This window comes from Stegostoma tigrinum, chromosome 27 (assembly GCF_030684315.1).
Source record: "Stegostoma tigrinum isolate sSteTig4 chromosome 27, sSteTig4.hap1, whole genome shotgun sequence".
NCBI lineage: Eukaryota > Metazoa > Chordata > Chondrichthyes > Orectolobiformes > Stegostomatidae > Stegostoma > Stegostoma tigrinum.
In genome coordinates, this window is record NC_081380.1 from 8,388,708 (window position 1) to 8,410,176 (window position 21,469).

The following is a 21,469-nucleotide window of genomic DNA, read 5'->3' on the forward strand; positions in this document are numbered from 1 at the left end:
GGAACACCACCTCTCTCTGCAATAATGTCCCTGACCCTCTGGTCGCTTCTTATTTCAACTTGTCATCTTGTTATCATACAAACGTTTGTAGTCTAGGTGTGCTGTTCCAGCAGAGACCTAATGCAAGCTGGAGCAGCACCTCCTTTATAGGCATTTTACAGCCTTCCAGACTCAACAATGAATTCAACAAGTACAAACCATGATCTCTGACTTCATTCTGATCTAATTTGATTTGATTTATTGTAGTCACGTGTATGGTGAAAAGCTTTGCTTGCTAGCAGTACAGACAGATCACAGTAATCAGGGAATGCAGATCTTTGGACGGTGAAGCGTATAGTTTACACTGCACAGGATGTATGCAAAGCAAGATAAGCATTAACAAGATCAACATCAGTTGAAGTTAGAGTCCATTCAGTGTAACAACGACAGGAAAGAAGCTGTTACTGAACCTGTTGGTGCATTTGTTCAAGCTGCTGATTTCCAGCCACCACTGCCACCATCACCATTTCTTTGTGGCATAGTTTTCCTTTCATTTCAGGGATATGTTCTATTTATAAACTGTTCAATATAACTGAGAGTTCAAACGTCAGTTGAGGAGAAGAAAAGCAAACGGGACAGACAGTTGTATACGGGGAAGCTTGCCCAGTGAAGGTTGCATCAGTAGAATAATGAGGAGTTAAGGAAGTGTCTTGGTTAATTTTCTCATTTTGGGAGTGGGACAGTGTGAGATGTCTGATTTTTATGATCAGTTAAAGAGCTGTGAATGTATGGGGCCAACTATGTGTTAAATCCCTTATGGTGTTTCTTTCCCACTCTTCTGTTGTAGGTATGAAAGTGGAGATCACGTGGCTGTGTTCCCTGTGAATGATTCGACGATCGTTAGTGAGATTGGCAAAATATTAAACACAGACCTAGATGTAATATTTTCCTTAAAAAATCTTGATGGTGAGTAATAAGTGAACATCCAGGTAAATAAAGGGTGTAAATTGGAAAAACAGAAAAGAATATTTCGTGTTAACTCCATTGAATAATAGGATATTAAACATTTAGATACCAGCATGCTTTTCACTGAATGTGATCAGTTGATGTAGAAGGGGCTGTAATTCCAGTCTGAAGTTTCGCCCCCACAGATAGTTAAGGAAGCATCGAAAGCTTGCCTTTGCTCGAGACAGATTTTTATTTACAGAATGAAACATTAACAGATATATATCTCCTCAGCTGCAGTCAGTAAATAACCCTCTGTGCTGAAGTGAGGTCCCTTCTGGTCTAGTGGGAGCGTTCCTACCTCTGGGCCAAAGGATCTAGGCTCAACTCCCACCTGCCCCGGAGGTGTATCATTACATTTCCAAACAGGCTGATCAATGGCAATAATGATGTACTGTGGTAACCAGTGCCCCTCACTTGTTTAATTTCAGTTGATACCATTAACAAACACTCAACAAGTGCAAGTTGTGCTGTTCATTATTGTAATTTAATTAAGAGGCACTAACTTAATAAATTGCACCACCAGTGGGAACATGAGGAATGGAAAGAATAATTTAGAAATGAATTACTGTGAAGTTTACTCCATTGCTATGACCATAGTGTTTCTTTTTAATAGCAGTGGCATTTATGAATCCTGCTTCCTTCAGCTTCCAACATTTCATCTGTATTTTTCATTCTTTAATTACCTGAAAGAGGCCTGTTCTGAGTCGAGTTTAAATATAAACCTTTTGATGTAAGCTGTCAGCGTTCACAAGGCAAGTGACCTATCACTAATCTGTTCTGAAATACTGAATTCAGTGCTTCCAGCCACTATAAGAAGTTATTAAGCTGTCGCCTGGGAGACTATGTTTAGACACTTGACTATATAAACAAACATTGCACAGCCTGGTGCTTGACTAATGCTGATTAGGGTGGATTAATGAGCTTTGATAAAATAAAAGGATACACGCAACTTATCCTCCATTTGGAGAAGTGTACTAACTTACTCACAAGTGGGGTTTGTTTTTTTTTGTTTGAGATCAGTTATCCTTCAAGTGCTTCAGATGCATATCATTATTTTATTACCATTATAATGGAAGTGCTGAACAAAAGTGCTCTCCAGTGTGTCATTAATTTTGCTTTTATTGTGTTTGTATGCTTCTAGAGGAGTCCAATAAGAAGCACCCATTCCCCTGTCCAACTACGTACCGAACAGCTTTGTCACATTATCTAGATATCACCAATCCTCCACGCACTAATGTTCTCTATGAACTGGCCCAGTATGCAACGGATCCCAAAGAGCAAGAATTTCTTCGAAAAATGGCTTCATCCTCCCCTGAAGGAAAGGTAAAGGACACAGATGTTTATTGAGAGCCCCATAAAGTGAATCCTGTTAATAAACCATTTGAACATCCACTATGTGACTCATTGTGCCTTCTCTCCTGTGCACTTGTTCTTTCACTATCTCTCCCATTTTATTCATTTCTAGCTACAGTACAACAAAAATTTGCCTTTGATCTAGCCTCCAGAACATGGAATTTTCTCCTTGCCTTCTCTATCCTTTAACATAGATAACACAGTGTGGAGCTGGAGGAGCACAGCAGGCCAGGCAGCATCAGAGGAGCAGGAAAGTTGACATTTCGGGTCAGGACCCTTCTTCAGAAAATGAAGAAGGGCCCCAACCTGAAATGTCAATTTTCCTGCTCATCTGACGTTGCCTGGCCTGCTGTGCTCCTCCAGCTCCACACTGTGTTATCTCTGACTCCAGCATCGGCAGTTTGTACTATCTCTATCATTTAACAAGTTTGTTCAAACCTATCCCTTTTGCCAATTTTGGGTAACCTACACTCATAGGTAGCTTTCATGTCTTTTTTTTGTTCCTGCTAATGTTTCTGTCAAGCTCCTTGATGTTTTGGGGTGTTAAAGTTGCTACATACATAAGTACATCGACAGAATACCGCTTCTGTTCTCTGGTAGCTCGCTCTTGCGCATCTAGATGAGATTGAATTTTATTAAATAAATTCGTATCCAATACTTACAGACGGGATTGATATCTGCAGGTTCTGTAAAATGTGGAGAATTTATGTTACAAACATTTAGTACAAGTGTATTGAGTATAGGAGTTGGGAGGTCGTGTTGTGTCTGTACAGGACATTGGTTAGGCCACTTTTGGAATACTGCGTTCAATTCTGGTCTCCCTGCTGTAGGAAAGATGTTGTGAAACTTGAAAGGTTTTCAGAAAAGATTTAAAAAGATGTTGCTGGGGTTGGAGGGTTTGAGCTATAGGGAGTGGCTGAGTAGTCTGGGGCTATTTTCCCTGGAGCGTCAGAGGCTGAGGGGTGAAGTTTACAGAAGTTTGTAAAATCACGAGGGACATGGATAGAGCGAATAGCCAAGGTCTTTTCCCCAGGGTGGGAGAGTTCAAAACAAGACAGCATAGGTTTAAGGTGAGAGGGGAAAAGATTTAAAAGGGACCTGAGGGACAACTTTTTCACAGAGGGTGGTGCGTTTATGGAATGAGCTGCCAGAGGAGATGGTGGAGGCTGGTATAATTACAACATTTAAAAGGCACCTGGCTGGGTGCATGAATAGGAAGGGTTTAGAGGGATACAGATCAAATGCTGGCAAATGGGATGAGATTTATCTAGGATATTTGGTTGGCATGGACGAGTTGGCTGAAGGGTCTGTTTCTGTGCTGTTCATCCCTATGACTGTAAGAGGCCATAGAGCTTTTCTCACTCCTTTTGAATGTTTGTTGAACGGTGTGGTGCTCCTGTGGTTTCATCTGGACACATGCTGATAAATGCTTAATAGAATAACTTCCAACTGGAGAAAGTGAGGCGATTGCTTCAATCTTTTTATAGTAAGGATGTCTCTGTACTGTGTTTCAGTCACAATACCTCAAGTGGGTAGTGGAAGACAGGAGGAACATTCTGGCCATCTTACAAGATTTGCAGTCCCTCCGCCCACCTATCGATCATTTGTGTGAGCTGTTGCCACGGTTACAGGCTCGTTATTATTCTATTGCTTCATCTTCAAAGGTGAGACTTGCTGAGAAGCCTTGCTCAAATACATGCTATTCATGCAGGTAATGTAATTGCTTATTAACCACTTGCAGTAAGGTTTTGACCATAGTACAAGTAAACACACATTATTTTAAAATTTCATATCCAAAATTCTGCCAAACGTGTTCAGTGATTCATCATTGACTGACGAATTCCTATTGGTTGCCTAGTCATGGGGGATTGGGACTAGGACAATGCATGATGCCACTAGATCTCCAGGGAGAGGTGACAGTTGAGGCTCTGTTCTGCAGTACTATTGGTATCAGCCTGTACCTCTTTAATGTATCAGGTTGTCCTATAAAATGTAGGCAGGTTGAAAGATTTCTGAAGAAGGGCCCCGACCCGAAACGTCCAGCTTTCCTGCTCCTCTAATGCTGCTTGGCCTGCTGTGTCTATCCAGCTTCACAGTGTGTTATCTCTTGAAAGATAAAGCAGTTTAGCTTTGCCTGGTTCTGAAAGGGCAGGGAAAGAAATTGAGATAACAGATCACAGAAATTGATATCCACCTTTCAGCTTTGAAACATCTCAGGAGAGAGGGTTGAGGACTTGTGGAAGGACCATCCAGGAGGTCTCCAAGTTTCCATCTTAACTGTGCCATTCAGAATAGGTACATGAATCAGAATCCATTAGTTCTCATGTAGATCTCTGTTAGCATTAATGTGTTCAGCAATTCTATGATTTAAGGTGAAATTTAACAACAATACCCTATCTGAGCTCCAGTTTAGGATCTGGTGTGAGTGTTACAGAAACAAACAAACATACTTGGGCACAAATATTTCTGTCAAAACAGTCCTGGGAGAGATCACTGTTCTGTGAAAATCTATCTGTAAATAAACATTAACTGGTGGCGATTTATTGTAGCTTTGTAACGTTTCTATTCTTTTGCTCATCTAGGTTCATCCTGATTCCATTCATATTTGTGCAGTTGTGGTGGAATATATGTCTAAAGCAGGTCGCATCAACAGGGGTGTAGCAACAAGCTGGCTGCGTGACAAAATCCCAACTGATAATGATCACAAACCGACTGTCCCAATGTACGTGCGGAAGTCTCAGTTCAGGCTGCCTTACAAACCCAGCACACCAGTCCTCATGATTGGACCTGGCACTGGCATCGCTCCCTTTGTTGGGTTTATTCAGGAACGGGCATGGCTGAAGCAGCAAGGTAGGGAAGCAAAATAATACTTCTAATGTTAACAGTGCCCAGAGTGCACTTCTCTTCACTTCGGGTTCCTCTGATTGGACTCTGTATTGATTCTGACATTTCCGTAAAACCTGGCCCATCCAGTCTGCTCTACCGTTCACTCATGGCTGATTTACTTCTCAACCCCATTCTCCTGCCTTTTCCCTGCAACCTTTTGATCCCCTTGCCACTCAAGAGCTTATCTATCTTTGTCTTAAGAACACTTAATGACTGGGCTTCCACAGCTTTCCGTGGCAACGAGTTCCACAGATTCACCATCCTCTGGCTGAAGAAATTCCTCCTCATCCTAGTTCTCAGGGGTTGTCCCTTCGCTCTAGGGCTGTTCCTTTGGTTCTTAGTCTCTCCTACTTGTGAAAACATCTTCTCCATGTCCACTCTATCCAGGGCCCTCCGTATTCTGCAAGTTTCCCTTTTACTTCTCTTGTAGCCTCGCTTTATATTTTTCCCTTTCTGTATTGCTGTTCCATCTCTACATATAGGGTTCTAGTTTGATCACAGTTAATGTACAGTGTATTTCCTGCAAAATATGATTATGGAATGTGCTGCTGGCAGGTGATTCTAAGCAGCATTGTATCTGTGCTTTGTACTGCACAGACTGTTGCAGTTTCTAAAGGGCAATAAGAAATGAGTGATAAATGGTGTTCCTTTCTTCACCAAGTATCCATTGTACTTCAGTGATTCTGTACTGAGAAAGTTCTTCATAGTTCCTTTAACATCCAGACACCTAAAGGACAGGCTCATTAGTCTAAACCCATCAGTTAGAAAGCAACTGAACTCAGACCAGACCCCCAGGGCAAGGGGCTTCTTTAATATTCCTGGTTTCCTAGATCTAGTACTGTTTCATTCGCTTTATGCTGGCATTGTGTCTACAAAAGTAGGTGGGTTTACAAAGCTCGTGGTACCACAGACGAGCAGCTGATTAACTAAAGCTGCAAACATTTCCATCAATTTTTTTGGAAACTTGCAGTGGCAAAAGACACAACCCAGGGTTTGGGTTTGGATTCTGGTTCTGGAATTTAAAAGTGCTACAGGACTAAAAATGTTTCTTACAGGTTGGCCGACTGAATTAAAAGTGATCTTTATTTAATAATAACTTTGCAGTAGAAGGCCCTGCGCCACGTTAGAATCAAGAGTAATCACTATCTTCTGGAGCGACAGGGCCAGTATACTCTCTTGCATTTCCCTGCCTGGGCCTCCATTCTGCAAACACTAATGGGAAGATGGAGCGATGGGGAATCCTAAAATATTACACAGTGGAAACAGACTGTTCTACCCATTATGCCTGCATCTATTTTTTTAAAATCCTGATCCAAATAGTCAAATAGCACAATCCTAATCTATAATCGCCTGTTTTGATATTCTTTGTCAGTCTAATTTCCTGACGGCTTTTCTACACTCAAATTATCACAAAGCAATGAAACTCCTTACCCTCCACATTCTCTGCCTTCCCTCTTATCAGCAGGCTTCCAAAAGTATATTTGGTGTTTCTTGCTGTTCAACCTCTGTAGCACCAAATAATGAGCCTTCTCCTTTCCCTCACAATTCTAACCTCAGAATCCTTCTTGATGAAAAATCGTCCCTTTCTACAGCTTGATTTTCCCCACCCATGAAAATCCCAAACCCATCCTCACCTACACGTTATTCACACAGAGGTGAATGTGCTCAGGCAGTATGTGACAATTGCACTTTATTTGACAGGGAAGGAAGTTGGAGAGACTGTGTTGTACTACGGCTGTCGTTATCAGAATGAGGATTATTTATATCAGGAAGAGCTGGAGCAGTATCAGAAGGACAGTGTCCTTACTCAGCTTAATGTAGCATTCTCCAGAGACCAGGCAGAGAAGGTAAGCTGTTGTGAGGCTGGGTGAGTCCTGGCCATGATAATATGGACTATACTTGTCTTTCTGTCCTCTCCTATGCCAAGGCAAACCCTGATCTTAGACAGTGAGATTGAATACATTCCATATTTATGGCACTTTTGAAAACTGACTGTTTTGTAGATTTGAATTTATATTGATAAGATAAAGGAGGAGCGTATTCATGGTTTTTAAAAATCCTGATGAAGTCTTTCAGCTTTAACAGAAATACTTGACCGGTGTTTGCACAATGATGAGTAAAGTTTAATCCATGAGATTCTACTAATTATCTTCAGGATTGGTGTTGGGGTTGAATGATGTCTGATGTCATTAGAAGCCCAATGCAGTTTGTTCATACAAAAAGATTGAAGCAATATTCTGTTTTTAAATAGAATCTATAATCTCTCCCCTTTGATCAATTCCTTACCTATCTCCATAAAATTATATTGGACACCTAAAGATGTAATGTATCTAGACTTCAGTAAAATTCCACACAAAAAGGCTTGAGATAATGGGTGTCTGCTCTGAAAATTAGTGATGCATGAGGAATTAATTGTGAGTTGAAAACTCAGTGGATGCTACTTAAAGCTGAAATGTTTGACTGATCCAATCTTGCTTTGAACAAATTTGCAATGGCCTTTGGGATTTCGCTCAGCAGAGGCAATCAGATCTGGCTGCTAAGTCCCTGGAGCTATTGGGTAGAGCCTCAGCAATTTGTGTAAGAGGGCATCCTATTCCCAATGTGTATCTACACTTAGCATTAAAATGGAATTGAAAAACTAGTCTCACCAAGCCTAGAATCGGTTGTCGTAAAAACCAATCTGATTCCCTATTCCTTCAGGGAAGGGAATCTGCTGCCCTTCTCTGATCTGATCTGCAAGTGACTCCTATGTCATTAACGTTTGACTGCCATCTGAAATAGTTTAGCGTGCTAGTCAGGTCAAGGGATGAGCAACAAATGCTAGTGTTGCCAGCGGTGCCCAGAACCTATTGGAATTTATTTTTTTAATGAAAAAAAACAGCTTTGTAAATGCAGGGAACCCAGGACTAGAAAAAGTAGGGAGGTATGGATGGACAGGCCGGTCAGTGTAGTGCCCTGATTGGGAAGGCCAGCCCTGAGGAAAGTGCCCCTGTCCTCCACACCTGTGCTGACTACACTGCAACAGCTGCCCCTCCTCCTGAGTGTCAAAATTGCAACTGGGCATTCATTGACCAATTGGCATGAGAGTGGGCAGGCTGCTAAGACCTCCCCCCAGCCCCTGTAACATTACAAACAGTTCTGGGTTGGTTAGGTGAGAGAACCACCTGAGGAATTCTGTGGCCTGGTGGAGCTGTCAAATTCTTACCCTGTCAACAGGGTGTTGAAAGTCATTTGGAATTTCACTGCCAGAGCAATGGAGGCCGTCGTGCTGAAGTGGTTTCCTGTTTTGGTCAGGATGAGTGCTGGGCACTGGATCCATTCTAGAAATGAGGGAAAATTCCACTTCCTGGGAGTGAGAGCATGAAAGATTTCGAGGAAAGTCCCACGTGCCTGATGATTGTGCCGCAGTGCAAAAGTCAAAAGACCACAGCTGTTGAATCAGGAGCAAATGTATTGGGTCCTTGCATGAATTCTGAATGTTATTCCTTGTTTAAAAATGGGGATAAAGTTTGTTTCATGATGAGCAGGTGGGGTGCAGCTGGTTGAGTGGTGGTATCTGAACAGAGATTATTCAAAAGCAAATTTCAGGATTGATGTTAGGAAGCACTTTATCACACAGTCTAGCTTTAAACCTCTGCGCCTCATTTTTTTATACAATTTAAGATCCTCCTTTTAAACCGACAATTTGACCAAGTTCTTAATTCATCCTAATTTCTTTTTTGACTTGGTATCAGATTTTATTTAATAAAGCACTAGTTAAATGTCTCAATGTTTTTCAGTTTCGAATGGCAGTTGTTATAGTTGGAAATGATTCCAAATGAGCAAGTGGTAGGAAAAGAAGTTGAATAATTTTGTAGCCAGCCATCAGAAATTCGGTAGGTTTTTAAATGCGCAAATGGGCCAATGGCCGCCCCCTCTCAGAGATGTGATTTCGGACAACTAAGCTTTTCCCCTCTCTCGTGAACCTCAGGTTTATGTCCAACATTTGCTGAAGAAAAATAAAGAACATGTGTGGAACCTAATCCAGAAGGAGGGTGCCCATATCTACATCTGTGGGTAAGTACTGAGGAAATGCAGCACTTCATGTACATTCACATCAATTGTGAAATAGCAAATGTGTCAATTTCCATGTGTCTGACTCCTCTTAAAGCAAAGTCCAGAAAAGGCTAGAAATAAGCAGTCAGTAGCTGGGACATAAAAGCAGTGGATTGATCTTAACTATGACTCAGGGGAGGCACTGGCCTAGTGGTGTTATCGTTGGATTGTTAATCCAGGGATCCAGGTGATATCCTGGGCTTGCATCCCAGCAGATGGTGGAACTTGAATTCAGTTAAAAAGAAGTCTGGAATTAACGGTGAATGAATTCATTTTTGGGAAAAGTCCGTCTGGTTAACTAATGCTTCTGAGGGAAGGAAATTGCCCTCTGTACCTAGTCCGGACTTCATGTGCCTCCAGACCAACACCAATGTGGCTGACTCTTAACTGTCCCCTCAGCATTTGGGGATTGGCAATAAATCCTGGCCTATCCAGCGATGCCCTCATTCTGTGAATGGATGAAAAAAGAACTAACCCCATACCTGCACATCCTCCATTGTCCCCAACACCCCTCATGTCTTCCCCCAAGCGTTACTTCATTCAAATTTTTGCACCTCATATTAGTTTTGCTCCCACTTTGGTTCCCTGACTCCTATTCTTGGTGCAAGGTGCAGAATTTCCAGTGTCTATCCCCAGGAAGCATTATCTCATCCCATGATCTCCAGATGTGAATGAGGTTGGGAACTACCTGCGAGGTTGGAAATTTCGCTCTCGAATATTCTTTAGTAGCTAGGTGATCCTCTGTTTTGCTGTAGATTCCTTTCCTTAATGCATAACATTTTCAACAGAAGTCTCTATAAATGATTTTTCACTCACTAGACTCATCCATTCTTGACATTTTCTCCACTTTGTAAAATGTTCTGCTGTTGCCTTGTTTCCAAGCCTGTAACCTACAAATATTTGCAGTTTATCCTTAATACAAAAACACATTATAGGCTTTCAGCATCGCCCTCTCTTCTTCCTTTATGGTTTCTTGGCAAATTAATTGTGTAGGTTTTGTCTGTTGTCCTGAATTTTGGATATGGAGGTGTTGGTGTCAGAAGTTACATGACACCAGGCTATAGTCCAATGGGTTTAATTGAAATCACAAGCTTTCACTGCGCTGCTCTTTTGTCAGGTGAAGTGGATGAAAGCACACAGGCATAGCATTTATATGCAGAGGTCATGGCAAGATAATTGCAGGTAATTGTGTCAAAAGATAAGTACAAATAGCGTAAGAGGGGTGTTGACTGGCTGAAAAACAAGTCTTTGCAGGTGATCAAAAGTGCCAACAGCCGAATAGCAAATGAAGGGATAACATATGATCCAATTATTTAACGCAAAGAGATAATTATAAAAACTCAAAAGTAAAATAGTGTTAGTCAAACCAAACAGCTGGAATAACATGACAGGTATAAGAGTCGCATGACAAGGGTCTAACCAAAGTAATAAGTAACTCAAAACTGTACAAACTAATTAAGTTAGATCATAACAAGTTATCAAGGTGATGGTGTTAAAACAGGACAGTTAGGAAGACTTTTGGGGCGGCATGGTGGCTCAGTGGTTAGCACTAAGCCTCACAGCGTCAGGAACCTGGGTTCAATTCCAGCCGCTTGTGACTCTGTGTGGAGTTTGCACGTTCTCTCCATGTCTGCGTGGGTTTCCTCTGGGTGCTCCAGTTTCCTCCCACAGTCCAAAGATGTGCAGGTTGGGTGGATTGGCCATGCTAAATAGCCTGTAGGGTTCATGGAGGTGTAGGTTGGGTGGGTTATAGGGGGATGGCTCTGGGTGGGATGCTCCAAGGTTCAGTGTGGACTTGTTGGGCTGAAGGGCCTGTTTCCATACTGTAGGGATTCTATGATTCTGATTTATGGATACAGAACTGTGTGGTGGGGTCAAATGTAGCTCGACATGGACCCAGGATCGTGGTTGAGACCATTCTCATGGGGACGGAACTTGGCTATCACTTTCTGCTTGGCGGTTGTGCGTTGTTGTATATCTTAAAGGCCATCCTGGAGGACACTGACCTGAAGACTAGAGGCTGAATACCCTTGACAACTGTCGTGTTCCCTAATTGGGAGGTAACATCCCTGTATGGTGATTGTTGCATGGTGTCCATTCATCTGTTGTCATAGGGTCTGCGCGGTCTCAACAATGTACCATGCCGCAGGGCATCCTTACCTGCAGCATATGAGGTAGACAACATTGGTGAATCAGATGAGTACCTGCCATGTACGTGGTTGAGGGGTGCTCCAATGTGTGGTAGTAGTATCCATGATCCGTGGCAGGGTTGTGTGGTTGATGTTGTCCTGAAGGCTGGGTAGTTTTCTGCGAACAATTGTTTAAGGTTAGGCAGCTGTTTGAAGGCAAGAAGTGGAGACATAAGGATGGCTTTGGTGAGATGTTTGCCATCATCTGTGACATTTTAAAGGCTGCAAAGAACGTGGTGCAGTTTCTACACTCTGGGAAATATTGGACAATGAATCGCTTCGCAGAACACCTACATTCAGTCTGCAAAAAGACCCTGAGCTTTCAGTTGCCTGCCACTTCAATACATCGCTGTGTTCCCTGGCCATCAGCTTTGTCTCCAGTGAAGCTCAGTGCAAACTGGAGGGACAGCACTTCATTTTCTAATTGGGTAACCTGCAGCCTTCTGGTCTCAATATCTGTAGTCCTTGAGCTCTCCCATAGCCCGCACTTCAGATCTTGTTTATACATGGTCTGTTATTACACAGAACACATTGTTAGCCACTAATAGTCCTGGACATCCCAGATGTCTTTGTTTTTCTTCTCCCACAGTGGTTGAAAATGCCCTCGACCGTATCTCTTGTGTTTCCCGCGCCTCAGCCCTCACGTTCCCTCCCTGCAATAACAACAAAGACTGAACTCCCCTTGTCCTCACATATCACCCCATCAACTTCCAGATTCAACGCATCATTCTCCATCTTCTGCCATCTGCAATCTGACCCCTACAAAGGACGTATTTCCCTCCCCACCCTATCTGCCTTCCGGAGAGACCACTCTCTCCGTGACACCTTCATCCACTCCACACTCCCCACTAGCCGACCACCACTGGCACCTTTCCCTGCAACCACAGGAGGTGCTACATCTGCTCCTACATCCCCCCCCCCCCCCCCCCCCCCCACCCACACCAACTCACCTCCATCCCAGGTCCCAAAAAATACCTTCCACACTAAACAGATGTTCACCTGCACATCCACTAATGTGGTCTATTGTGTCCACTGTTCCTGATGTGGCCTCCTCTACATGGGGGAAACTAAGCGGAGGCTTGGAAACCGCTTTGTGGAACATCTACGCTTGGTTTGCAACAAACAACAAACCTTCCAGTTGCGAACCATTTCAACTCCCTCTCCCACTTCCTGGATGACATGTCCATCCTGGGCCTCCTCCAGTGTCACAATGATGCCACCCAGAAACTGGAGGAACAGCACCTTGTATTCCACCTTGGACCCCTACAACCCAATTGTCTCAATGCGGACTTTACTAGCTTCAAAATCTCCCTGCCCCCGACTTCATCCAAGACCAGCCCTCCCTCTCATCCCCACCTCCTTGACCTGTCCGTCTTCTCTCCCACCTATCTGCTCCACTGTCCCCTTTCTAACACCGTCTCCCCTCCTCTCTTTATTTCAGAGCCTCCTTCCCCTCCCCCCATTTCTGAAGAAGGGTCCAGACCCGAAACGTCAGCTTTCCTGCTCCTCTGCTGCTTGGCCTGCTGTGTTCCTCCAGCTCCACACCTTGCTACCTCAGACTCCAGCATCAGAAGTTCCTACTATCTCCCATTAATAGCTATTCACCCTCCTAAGCCAGATCATTACTCACTTCTTTGTCTGGCCAACTGTTCTTCCATCTGTTTGGGCTCTATCCCTACCTGTTGTGTACTCTTTACCACCACCCCCCCATCCCCATCCTGTGCATATAAACTGACATATTCCTAACTACAATCAGTTCTGAGGAAGAGTCATTAGACCCAAAGCGTTAACTGGATTTCTCTCCACAGATCCTGTCAGACCTGCTGAGTTTTTCCAGCAATTTCTGTTCTCATTTGACTTACAGCATGTGTTTATTTTGTTTAATTTTTTTCCATTATTATGTGGCTACTGACAGACTTTCCTGGGCATCTGGATGGTAGCTTTTTGGGCATTGGGTGCCTGGAACAGTGATGCCCTCTACTGGAGAATAGCACCTCTGAGTGGGGCTGCACCTGTATCTCTACGACCAATAAAATTGAAGAATCCTGACTTGAACGCACACATCCCAGTTTTGAACTCCAAGTGGCAGAGTTTTGAATGAGTTAACAACTTGTATCAGGAAGCAGTATTAAAATGTTTTAAGTCAATGAGCTGGATTAAGATGAAATTTTAGGGAGACAAAAGATTGTTGGAGATTTAGAGTAACACTGAGAAGGAACGAGACTCCACAACTGTAGAAGTTAATTTTCACTGCCTGCAAGGTTTTGAGTAAAGTAGACCTGCCACCCTATTAGTTTTAACACTCGAATAGACAGGACCCAGCATTTTCTGTCATGGGTAAATATCGCAAATTCATACCCTTGCACTTATCTCACTTATAAGTCAATCGGCATGCTACAAGCATGCTGAAGATATGGAAGGAGTACAGCAAATTGGAAAACTTCCTGATTTCTGTGTTTAACTGCACATGTCCAATGATGAAAGTTGCTGTCCAGTTTACATAGCAAATCGCAACTAACCTATTAGGGTAGCAGAAGTTGCAATGATTGATAATTTCAAACAGAGATTGGCTGGGCATTTGAAAGAAATTAACTTGCAGGGCTACCGGGTCCTAAAAATATCAGATTGACCGTGGAGCTTGTAAAACTGACAAGCTAAAAGAAACTGGTAATAGTAAGGAGGTAATACATGAAAGGTTAACTGGACCAGATGAAGGCATTGACTAAAGAGAGATTAGATGCACTGTGGTAATCTTTCAAAATTTTATATATTCTGGAAAGTAGCAAATGCAAGCCCACTATTTAAAAAGGGAGAGAGAATGAAGCTTACTGACACATTGGTTTGATGTCAGTGGTAGGGAAAATGTTAGGCTAGTATCACATCATCTATTCTAAGTGAATGGACTAACACATAGCAGATGGAATATAATGTGAATAAATGTGAATTTATACATCTTGGTCGGGGGGGGAAGAAACAGTAAAGCAGAATATTTCTTAAATGGTGAGGGGTTGTGAAGTACAAGTGTCCTTGTTCATGCTTCACTGGAAGTTGGCATGCAGCTCAGCAAACATTTACAAAGTCAGATGATATGTTGGCAGTCATTGTAAGGAGATTTGAATACAGATCCTCCAGTTCTGTAGAGCCTTGGCATGATCTTGCCTGGAACAGTGTGTATGGTTTTAGTTCCCTTTATCTAAAGAGGGATATAATGATCACTGGGTGAAGTGCAGTGAAGGTTCACCAAATTAATCCTGGGCTGGCAGAATTGATGAAAGATTGAGGAGACTATGTCTCTATTCTGTAGAGTTTTGAAGAATGATCTCAATAAAACACCAAATTCGAACGGTATGATGTGATAGATGCGGGTAAGAGCCTACCCTAGCTGGTGAGTCTAAAACCACAGAACATACATCGTCTCAGGATAAAGGATAGATTAAGAACAAGATAGGAAGAATATTTTTACTCAATGATACATCTCTGGAATTCTCTATCGCAGAGGTGACAAAGGTACTCATTGAGCAGATTCAAGATAGAAATCAATAAATTCCTGGAAGATAATGGCATAAGGAGATAGTGCAGAAAAGCTGCATTGAGGCAAATTAACAACAATCTAATTGAATGGTGAAGAAAACTGGATGGGCTGAATCACCTCTTCCTATATTCCGTGTGATGGAATGAGATTGACTGGTTACTGTATGGAGAACTAGCTTGGGTCTGAGTGTCAAATGCCATCCTGCATCATAATATGCATTTAATCTAAAGTAATTATTCATGCTGATAGATACAACACTAATTTTAATGTAGAATTCAAGCCATTAAGAGGAGCAGGGAATTTCTGCAATAGCCTGAACAATAGTTATTCATTAGCAACTTACTAAAACAGATTTTGGTCATTATTGCAAAGCTGACCGTGGGACCTTGCTGTGTTCAAATTTGCTGCTGACTTTCTTCATCACAATAGTAATTACACATCTAAAATAAAAGCTAATTGAGAAAGTGCTTTGCAAATTCCTGCGGGAAATGGAAGGAGCTATATAAATACAAATTTGTCTTTTCTTTTTCAGTGATGCAAAGAACATGGCAAGGGATGTCCAAAATATGTTCTACAGCATTGTTGCTGAACTGGGAGAAATGACACATGAACAGGCTGTTGATTATGTGAAGAAACTGATGACGAAAGGCCGTTACTCTTCCGACGTCTGGAGTTAAACTGGAAGTTGGGGCTAGTAAGCTTCCAGTGATGTATTATGCACCTATCTGTTCATTGATGGGTGAATTAATTATCAGCGTCTCCCAGCTGATGACCTCCACCAGTCAATGCAAGAGATTTGTAGAATTAAACAACTGGGCCGAAGGGCCTGTTTCCACACTGTAGGGAATCTGATCTAATCTATTCTAAGGCAATGATTCTTTTTATATGGGGGGGGGGGTTGGAAAGACTCAAATGTCCTTTAACTGTTTATGGGAAATAACTTTGCTTTATTTTAAATACTCTACCCCAGAAATGATATTAAAATTTTACTTTAGAAACTTTCCATTGCTGCCTTTTTAAAATCTCAGTAGCCTTTTCCAGAAGAATCCTTTATGATAGTTACCTAAAAGGTCAGTTGTAGCACACCAAATCGCTGAACTTCTACCCAGCACCTATTATTTATCTTTGTACCTTTTTAAACATCAATTCTATTTCAGGAAAATGTTGGGTTGGAATTTTGAGAACAACACCATCTTTTACATGGAACAATTGTGTGACCTGATCAGTTTTTTTTTTGGTGGAACTCTCAATTGCTGCCTTGACATCTTTTTGATTCACAAAGCCTCAACCTTTGAGAGGAAAGTGTGGTGGGTGAATGCTGGGTGACTGGTGTGGGTGAAGGTGTTGGGAATGCATTGAACTCTGAGCCTTCTGCATTCATTGAGTTCAGAATGCATGTAACCTAATAGTCTGCAAAACTTTTTAACACTCAAACTTTAAAAAAAATCCTGTATCTGTAAGATGTTAAAATACACTGTACTTTGCTCTGGTGATTTTATATCTAACTTCTAACTTACAGACAGGGATATAAAATTGTTGTCTCTGATGAACCGTTCACTGTTGAGTCTTCTGTGACTTGATAAGAATTTGGAATTCTGTCATATTGGCTTAACTTTTTTATGAAGGAAAGTCTGCACCAAAAGCGATGTGTGAGTGATCTGAAATTTAAACTGGAGCCCCTGTATCTGGGAATGTACTTATAGCCACCTTTTGACACGGATTGGCTGTTGTGAATCTCTAAATATTAGACTGCACTGTCAGCTTGACGTGCTGCAGTGTGAATAAAATGGTGATTGTGAGGCTGCATCATTCTATTAACAGAAGTTTGCATTCAGCATCATGGCACTGAAACAGACTTTGTTTTCACCTCTCCATCTCCTCAGGTCACAGAAAATAAAATTGTTGGCAAGCCACAGCTACATCTCAAATTTTGTGTTTTGGTAAACTTCTACACCTGTAATCGGCTAAAGCTGCTGCCAGATCAGTGTGTTTTCAAAATACATTTTATTGTTATATTGTTGCTCATACCTGGTACATAATAGAACATTGGTGAGCGCACAAGAAAGACAATGACGCTAAAAGTTTTTATTGCACTGTGGAGTCTTTTTAGACAGTTTGTTTTTAACAACTGCAGCCCAAAGCGCACTGATGATGAAAATATCCTATTTTAACATCACCTTTTCCCCTTGTTATCAGCAGCGGAGGGTCAGATAGGTGACCTGCCACTGAACATCCACAAGTATCATTCGTGAACCAATCATTGGGATATCTGAGACATTGACAGAACTGTTTTTCTCTTTGCTGTCTCATTGAAAAATATCTCACCATTGATCAGCTCTTCCACTGAGTCTGAATTTGCATTAATATATTACATGTTGTCCTGTTGGTCTATTGTGGCGAGGAGGTGACCTTCAAAAATCTTTCCAGTCTTATGCATAAACCCCGACCCCAATAAGATCTCATTAGGTCCAAAAGGAAATAAATCCTCGAGTGACTGATTTTGGAGCCTTTTAAAGCTACGAATGATGTTAATTTAACCTGAAAGTGTAACTGGTATTTCAGGCAGCAGATGAAATCACTGGGAAATGAAAATTCTGAAGATAACTAGAGACTGAAATGGTAATTGTCAGTCTTTAATCCTGTAATTCACATAGCAATGACTCAAAATCACTGTATAACTGATCAAATAGGGATTTTACAACAAAATTATGATGTCTGTCATCAGAAGTAAGCACTTTCTTTCAATGTTTTAGGATCAATGGAATTGCATTTGCAATTTTCCAATGTAACCGTGACCCCTCAGTCAGTGATATTTCCCCCCGAAATTCTTTCTGCTATGTGTGGCCAGAATATTGCATTACACAGTCCCTTTTAGAATTGATGCATGGCGACACCCATCTTAAAGGGATTGTTGTTTCCATGTTGCCTGTCTGCTCCCTGCACAGCATATTTCTGAATCTTGTGTGGCTGGTTAACCTAGTTAGGAAGATTGATTAGCTTTTTAACTTCTAAACATCCCCCATTTTGTTCCAGCTGAGCACCTTATCATTCCCTGCTAGCCTGCTTTTTAAAAAAGATAAATCACTACATGCAGACTTAAGTCATTGCTTAGTGACTAAGAGGATTCATGCTGCTTTTGTAGGTGGTTTTTTTTTTGTTCATGGGATGTGGGTGTCGCTGGCTAGACCACCATTTCTCCCCCAAACCTAATTGCTCAGAGGGCAGTTAAGAGTCGGCCGTGTTGCTGTGGGTCTGGAGTCGCATGTAGGCCAGACCAAGTAGGAATGGCAGATTTCTTTCCCTAAAGGATATCAGTGAACCAGATGGATTTTGAATAAACAGCAAGTATTTGGCATTGTCTTGTGATTTGCATTAAAGATCTATACTAGCAATTCGTTAGATATCTGGAAATACATTCAGATTCTGCCCAAACTGCTGAGAGAGGAATGTTTCAAATTTAATAGCTATTTAGGTATAAAATGGTCAATAAAAGGTTATCTGCTTGTAAAAAGAAATGGAAAGGGAAAGTGCAATTTTTTAAAAACCTGTGGCTTTTGTCTATTTACAGGCAACACATACTAAACGTTAAAGTTTTATTTTGAAAGGAGAAAAGGACCAACTTTTTCAAAAACACAAGTAGTAGTGGATGTAGTCACACTGACCAGTTTCATTGTGGGCATGGCAACTGAACAAGCCCAGAAATAAAAGTGTCAGCCAAGTTCTGAGATGATATTTCAGTTTAAGCAAATTGAATTTGCAAAGAGAGCAGATTTCATCATTGTTTAAAGTAGCTGGCATGACAGTGTAAGAGCAAAAGTCTGTCTTTTTACACAACAGACTAGCCCAGGTGAAGTTATCCTGCCTGCACATTGAAGAGACTGGGCTTCTTAGTGACTAGTAAGAGTCCACAGGAATGTAGAAAGATGCATTAGGGACTGGAAATCAGCAACAGACCCAGGATAATTCGTGACAAGATTTTATCCTATTTAAAAGCTCTTTAAAGTCAAGTTAGTATTCTCTTTACAAAAGGACAAAAAGCCAAGTTATTGAAACTTGTAAGCATTTGGATGTATCAGGAGAAGTAAACCCACTTGATCTGGGCACGTTAGCAGGGAAATATCTCTAGACAGTTGGAGGGAAAGTTGGGAAAATGCCTCCTGCCAGTGAAAAGGTTTGTCAAAGTATGGGATGGGGCATATCTGTCATACTTGAAAAATGATCAACAGGAAGACTTTTGTCTTGACTGTAAAACAAACTGTAGGATATAGCAGGAATGCAATGCATTTCAAAGCCCTGTGACCTTAACTGCATAGCCTCTTCATTACTCACTGCGGCACAAGTTGTAGATAACCTACTCAGCTTAAGTTGAAGTATGGATACATTCATATATTTGTTATAAACTTTTGCATTTGAGTTGGTTAGATTTATTCCTCTGCCTTAATTTGAAAAATGCAAATTGTAACAACCCAGTGAGTATTCATTACTAGAGTATCAGAGTTGACAAAATCTGTTTAAATTAAACCAAAACCAGGAGGGCCTGCCAGTCCATGCACTCGATGGATTATCAGACTTGGGCTATGTGCACCCTGCAGTTCAACCCTGGTGCTTCTGTGTGTACTTAGTTTTGTACATCCAATGATTAGGAAAGGACTGCTTTTCAAACCACTGCCATCAAATCAGCAGCCAAGATATTGATAAATAAATGAGAGCTGAGATATAAACTTTACATAACAGCCATGAGGGTAGTGAAAAGCTGAAGGAAGGGCATCTCAAACCTTTTACCATCTAGATTAAAAGGGGAGTTGATACAAGACCGCCGGCTTGACTAGCTGTACTTGGTATTGCAACAAAAACAAGTCACACTGAAAAATAATGAGTGTTTACTGAGGCTGTAAGTTCTTTACCTCCTTTAAATTGGATGCACATCTCCATCTCTTCATATACTAGTTTGCTGTAAAGCAAATGCCAGGTATGCTGCTGACGCTGGCTGACTTCACTCCGTGTTCCCTGTGAAAGGGCCATGGCTAGTTGCTCAGTTGATGTATTTTCTGCAATCCAGTGCAATTCAAATACAAAGGTACCAATTGGATTGACAGGGTGAATGTGCCTGATGTATGTGACATAACTGTTCCTTCTGCTAATTGAAAGTCATTACTAACTGAAAGGTCTGGGGAATCTGCACAAGGTCAGACTGCTTCCTAATTTCTACCTACTTAACAGCGTTCCGTTGTGAATGCTATATGCCTGTTAAGTGTGCTGCCATGTCAAAGATGTATATATGTCAAATGCACTGTTGTCTCAGTTGCTCTGTAGGTAATGTGAAATTCTCAATTGCATTAATTTTTCTGTAGGAAGATTCTAATTCATGTAAATTGCAATGTTATACAATGAGAGGGAACAATGGCTTGAGATTATACAGGTGAGCCCATCTCAAATTTTCTAACCTGTTGCAGGGACTACTTTGTGATCTGTTTCCCTGATTCAGTTTTCACTTGTCTAGTTCTGAATAGCCTAACAGTATCTTGTTCAATGTCTTTACATCTATCATGTAATGTGTCTCTGAAAACATTAAAAGAATTACAGAAATCCAAACTTTATTCTTGTCTAGAGATAATAGGAACTGCAGATGCTGGAGAATCCAAGATAATAAAATGTGAGGCTGGATGAACACAGCAGGCCAAGCAGCATCTCAGGAGCACAAAAGCTGACGTTTCGGGCCTAGACCCTCTCTGATGAAGGGTCTAGGCCCGAAACGTCAGCTTTTGTGCTCCTGAGATGCTGCTTGGCCTGCTGTGTTCATCCAGCCTCACATTTTATTATCTTTATTCTTGCTCATCTGGGAATCGGATGCTGCAGTATGCCATTGTGCATCTTTGGGTGTCTTGTTAGGACAGTATGTACTTGTAATGCTGACTACACTATACAACACTACTACAATAGAGCAAGTTGGTGTTTACAGAATAATAATTTTAAAACCTCAATGTTGCATAGTATGGGTGAGCTGACCTTCGGCATGCACTCTGCTCAGGAATATGTAGGAGCAGAAGTGGGCCATTCAACCCATTAAGTCTGCTGTGACATTCAATGAAATCACAGCACTTTCTTGTCTTACCTCCTGTAACATTTGATTACTGATTTTAAAAAATCTATCTCAACCTGTAGTATCCTTAACAACCTGGTCTCTTGCCCTCTGCAATAAAGAATTCCAGAAATTCACTACCCTTACAAGAAAAATTCCTTCTCTCAACCTTCAATGGGCTACCCCTTACTTTAGAGATAGTCCAGGAAAAAAGGCACAATCACAAAGGAAAAATAATGTCTCTGCATCGACCTTGTCAAGCCGCTTAAGAATCTCTTACTCAGCACAGTAAACCATCACCAGTTCTCGCTTTCTGAGAGAGCAGCCCTGTGGTTTGGTAAGATAGTG

The 21,469-nt window shown here is 41.6% G+C and overlaps 1 protein-coding gene across 5 annotated transcripts in view; it reads left to right on the forward strand.

Moving 5' to 3' along the window:
- Positions 1-20,634, forward strand: part of LOC125464406 (NADPH--cytochrome P450 reductase-like) — a 78,852-nt gene extending 58,218 nt beyond the window's left edge. For all 5 annotated transcript variants that reach the window (XM_059655526.1, XM_059655527.1, XM_059655528.1 and 2 more), the window contains 7 exons: positions 827-945; positions 2,129-2,310; positions 3,855-4,004; positions 4,923-5,190; positions 6,928-7,073; positions 9,197-9,282; positions 15,575-20,634. In XM_059655526.1, coding sequence (XP_059511509.1) covers positions 827-945; positions 2,129-2,310; positions 3,855-4,004; positions 4,923-5,190; positions 6,928-7,073; positions 9,197-9,282; positions 15,575-15,719 — 1,096 coding nt within the window. In that variant the 3' untranslated portion in view covers positions 15,720-20,634. The remainder of the gene's footprint in view (positions 1-826; positions 946-2,128; positions 2,311-3,854; positions 4,005-4,922; positions 5,191-6,927; positions 7,074-9,196; positions 9,283-15,574) is intronic.
- The last annotated feature ends 835 nt before the right edge of the window (positions 20,635-21,469 follow it).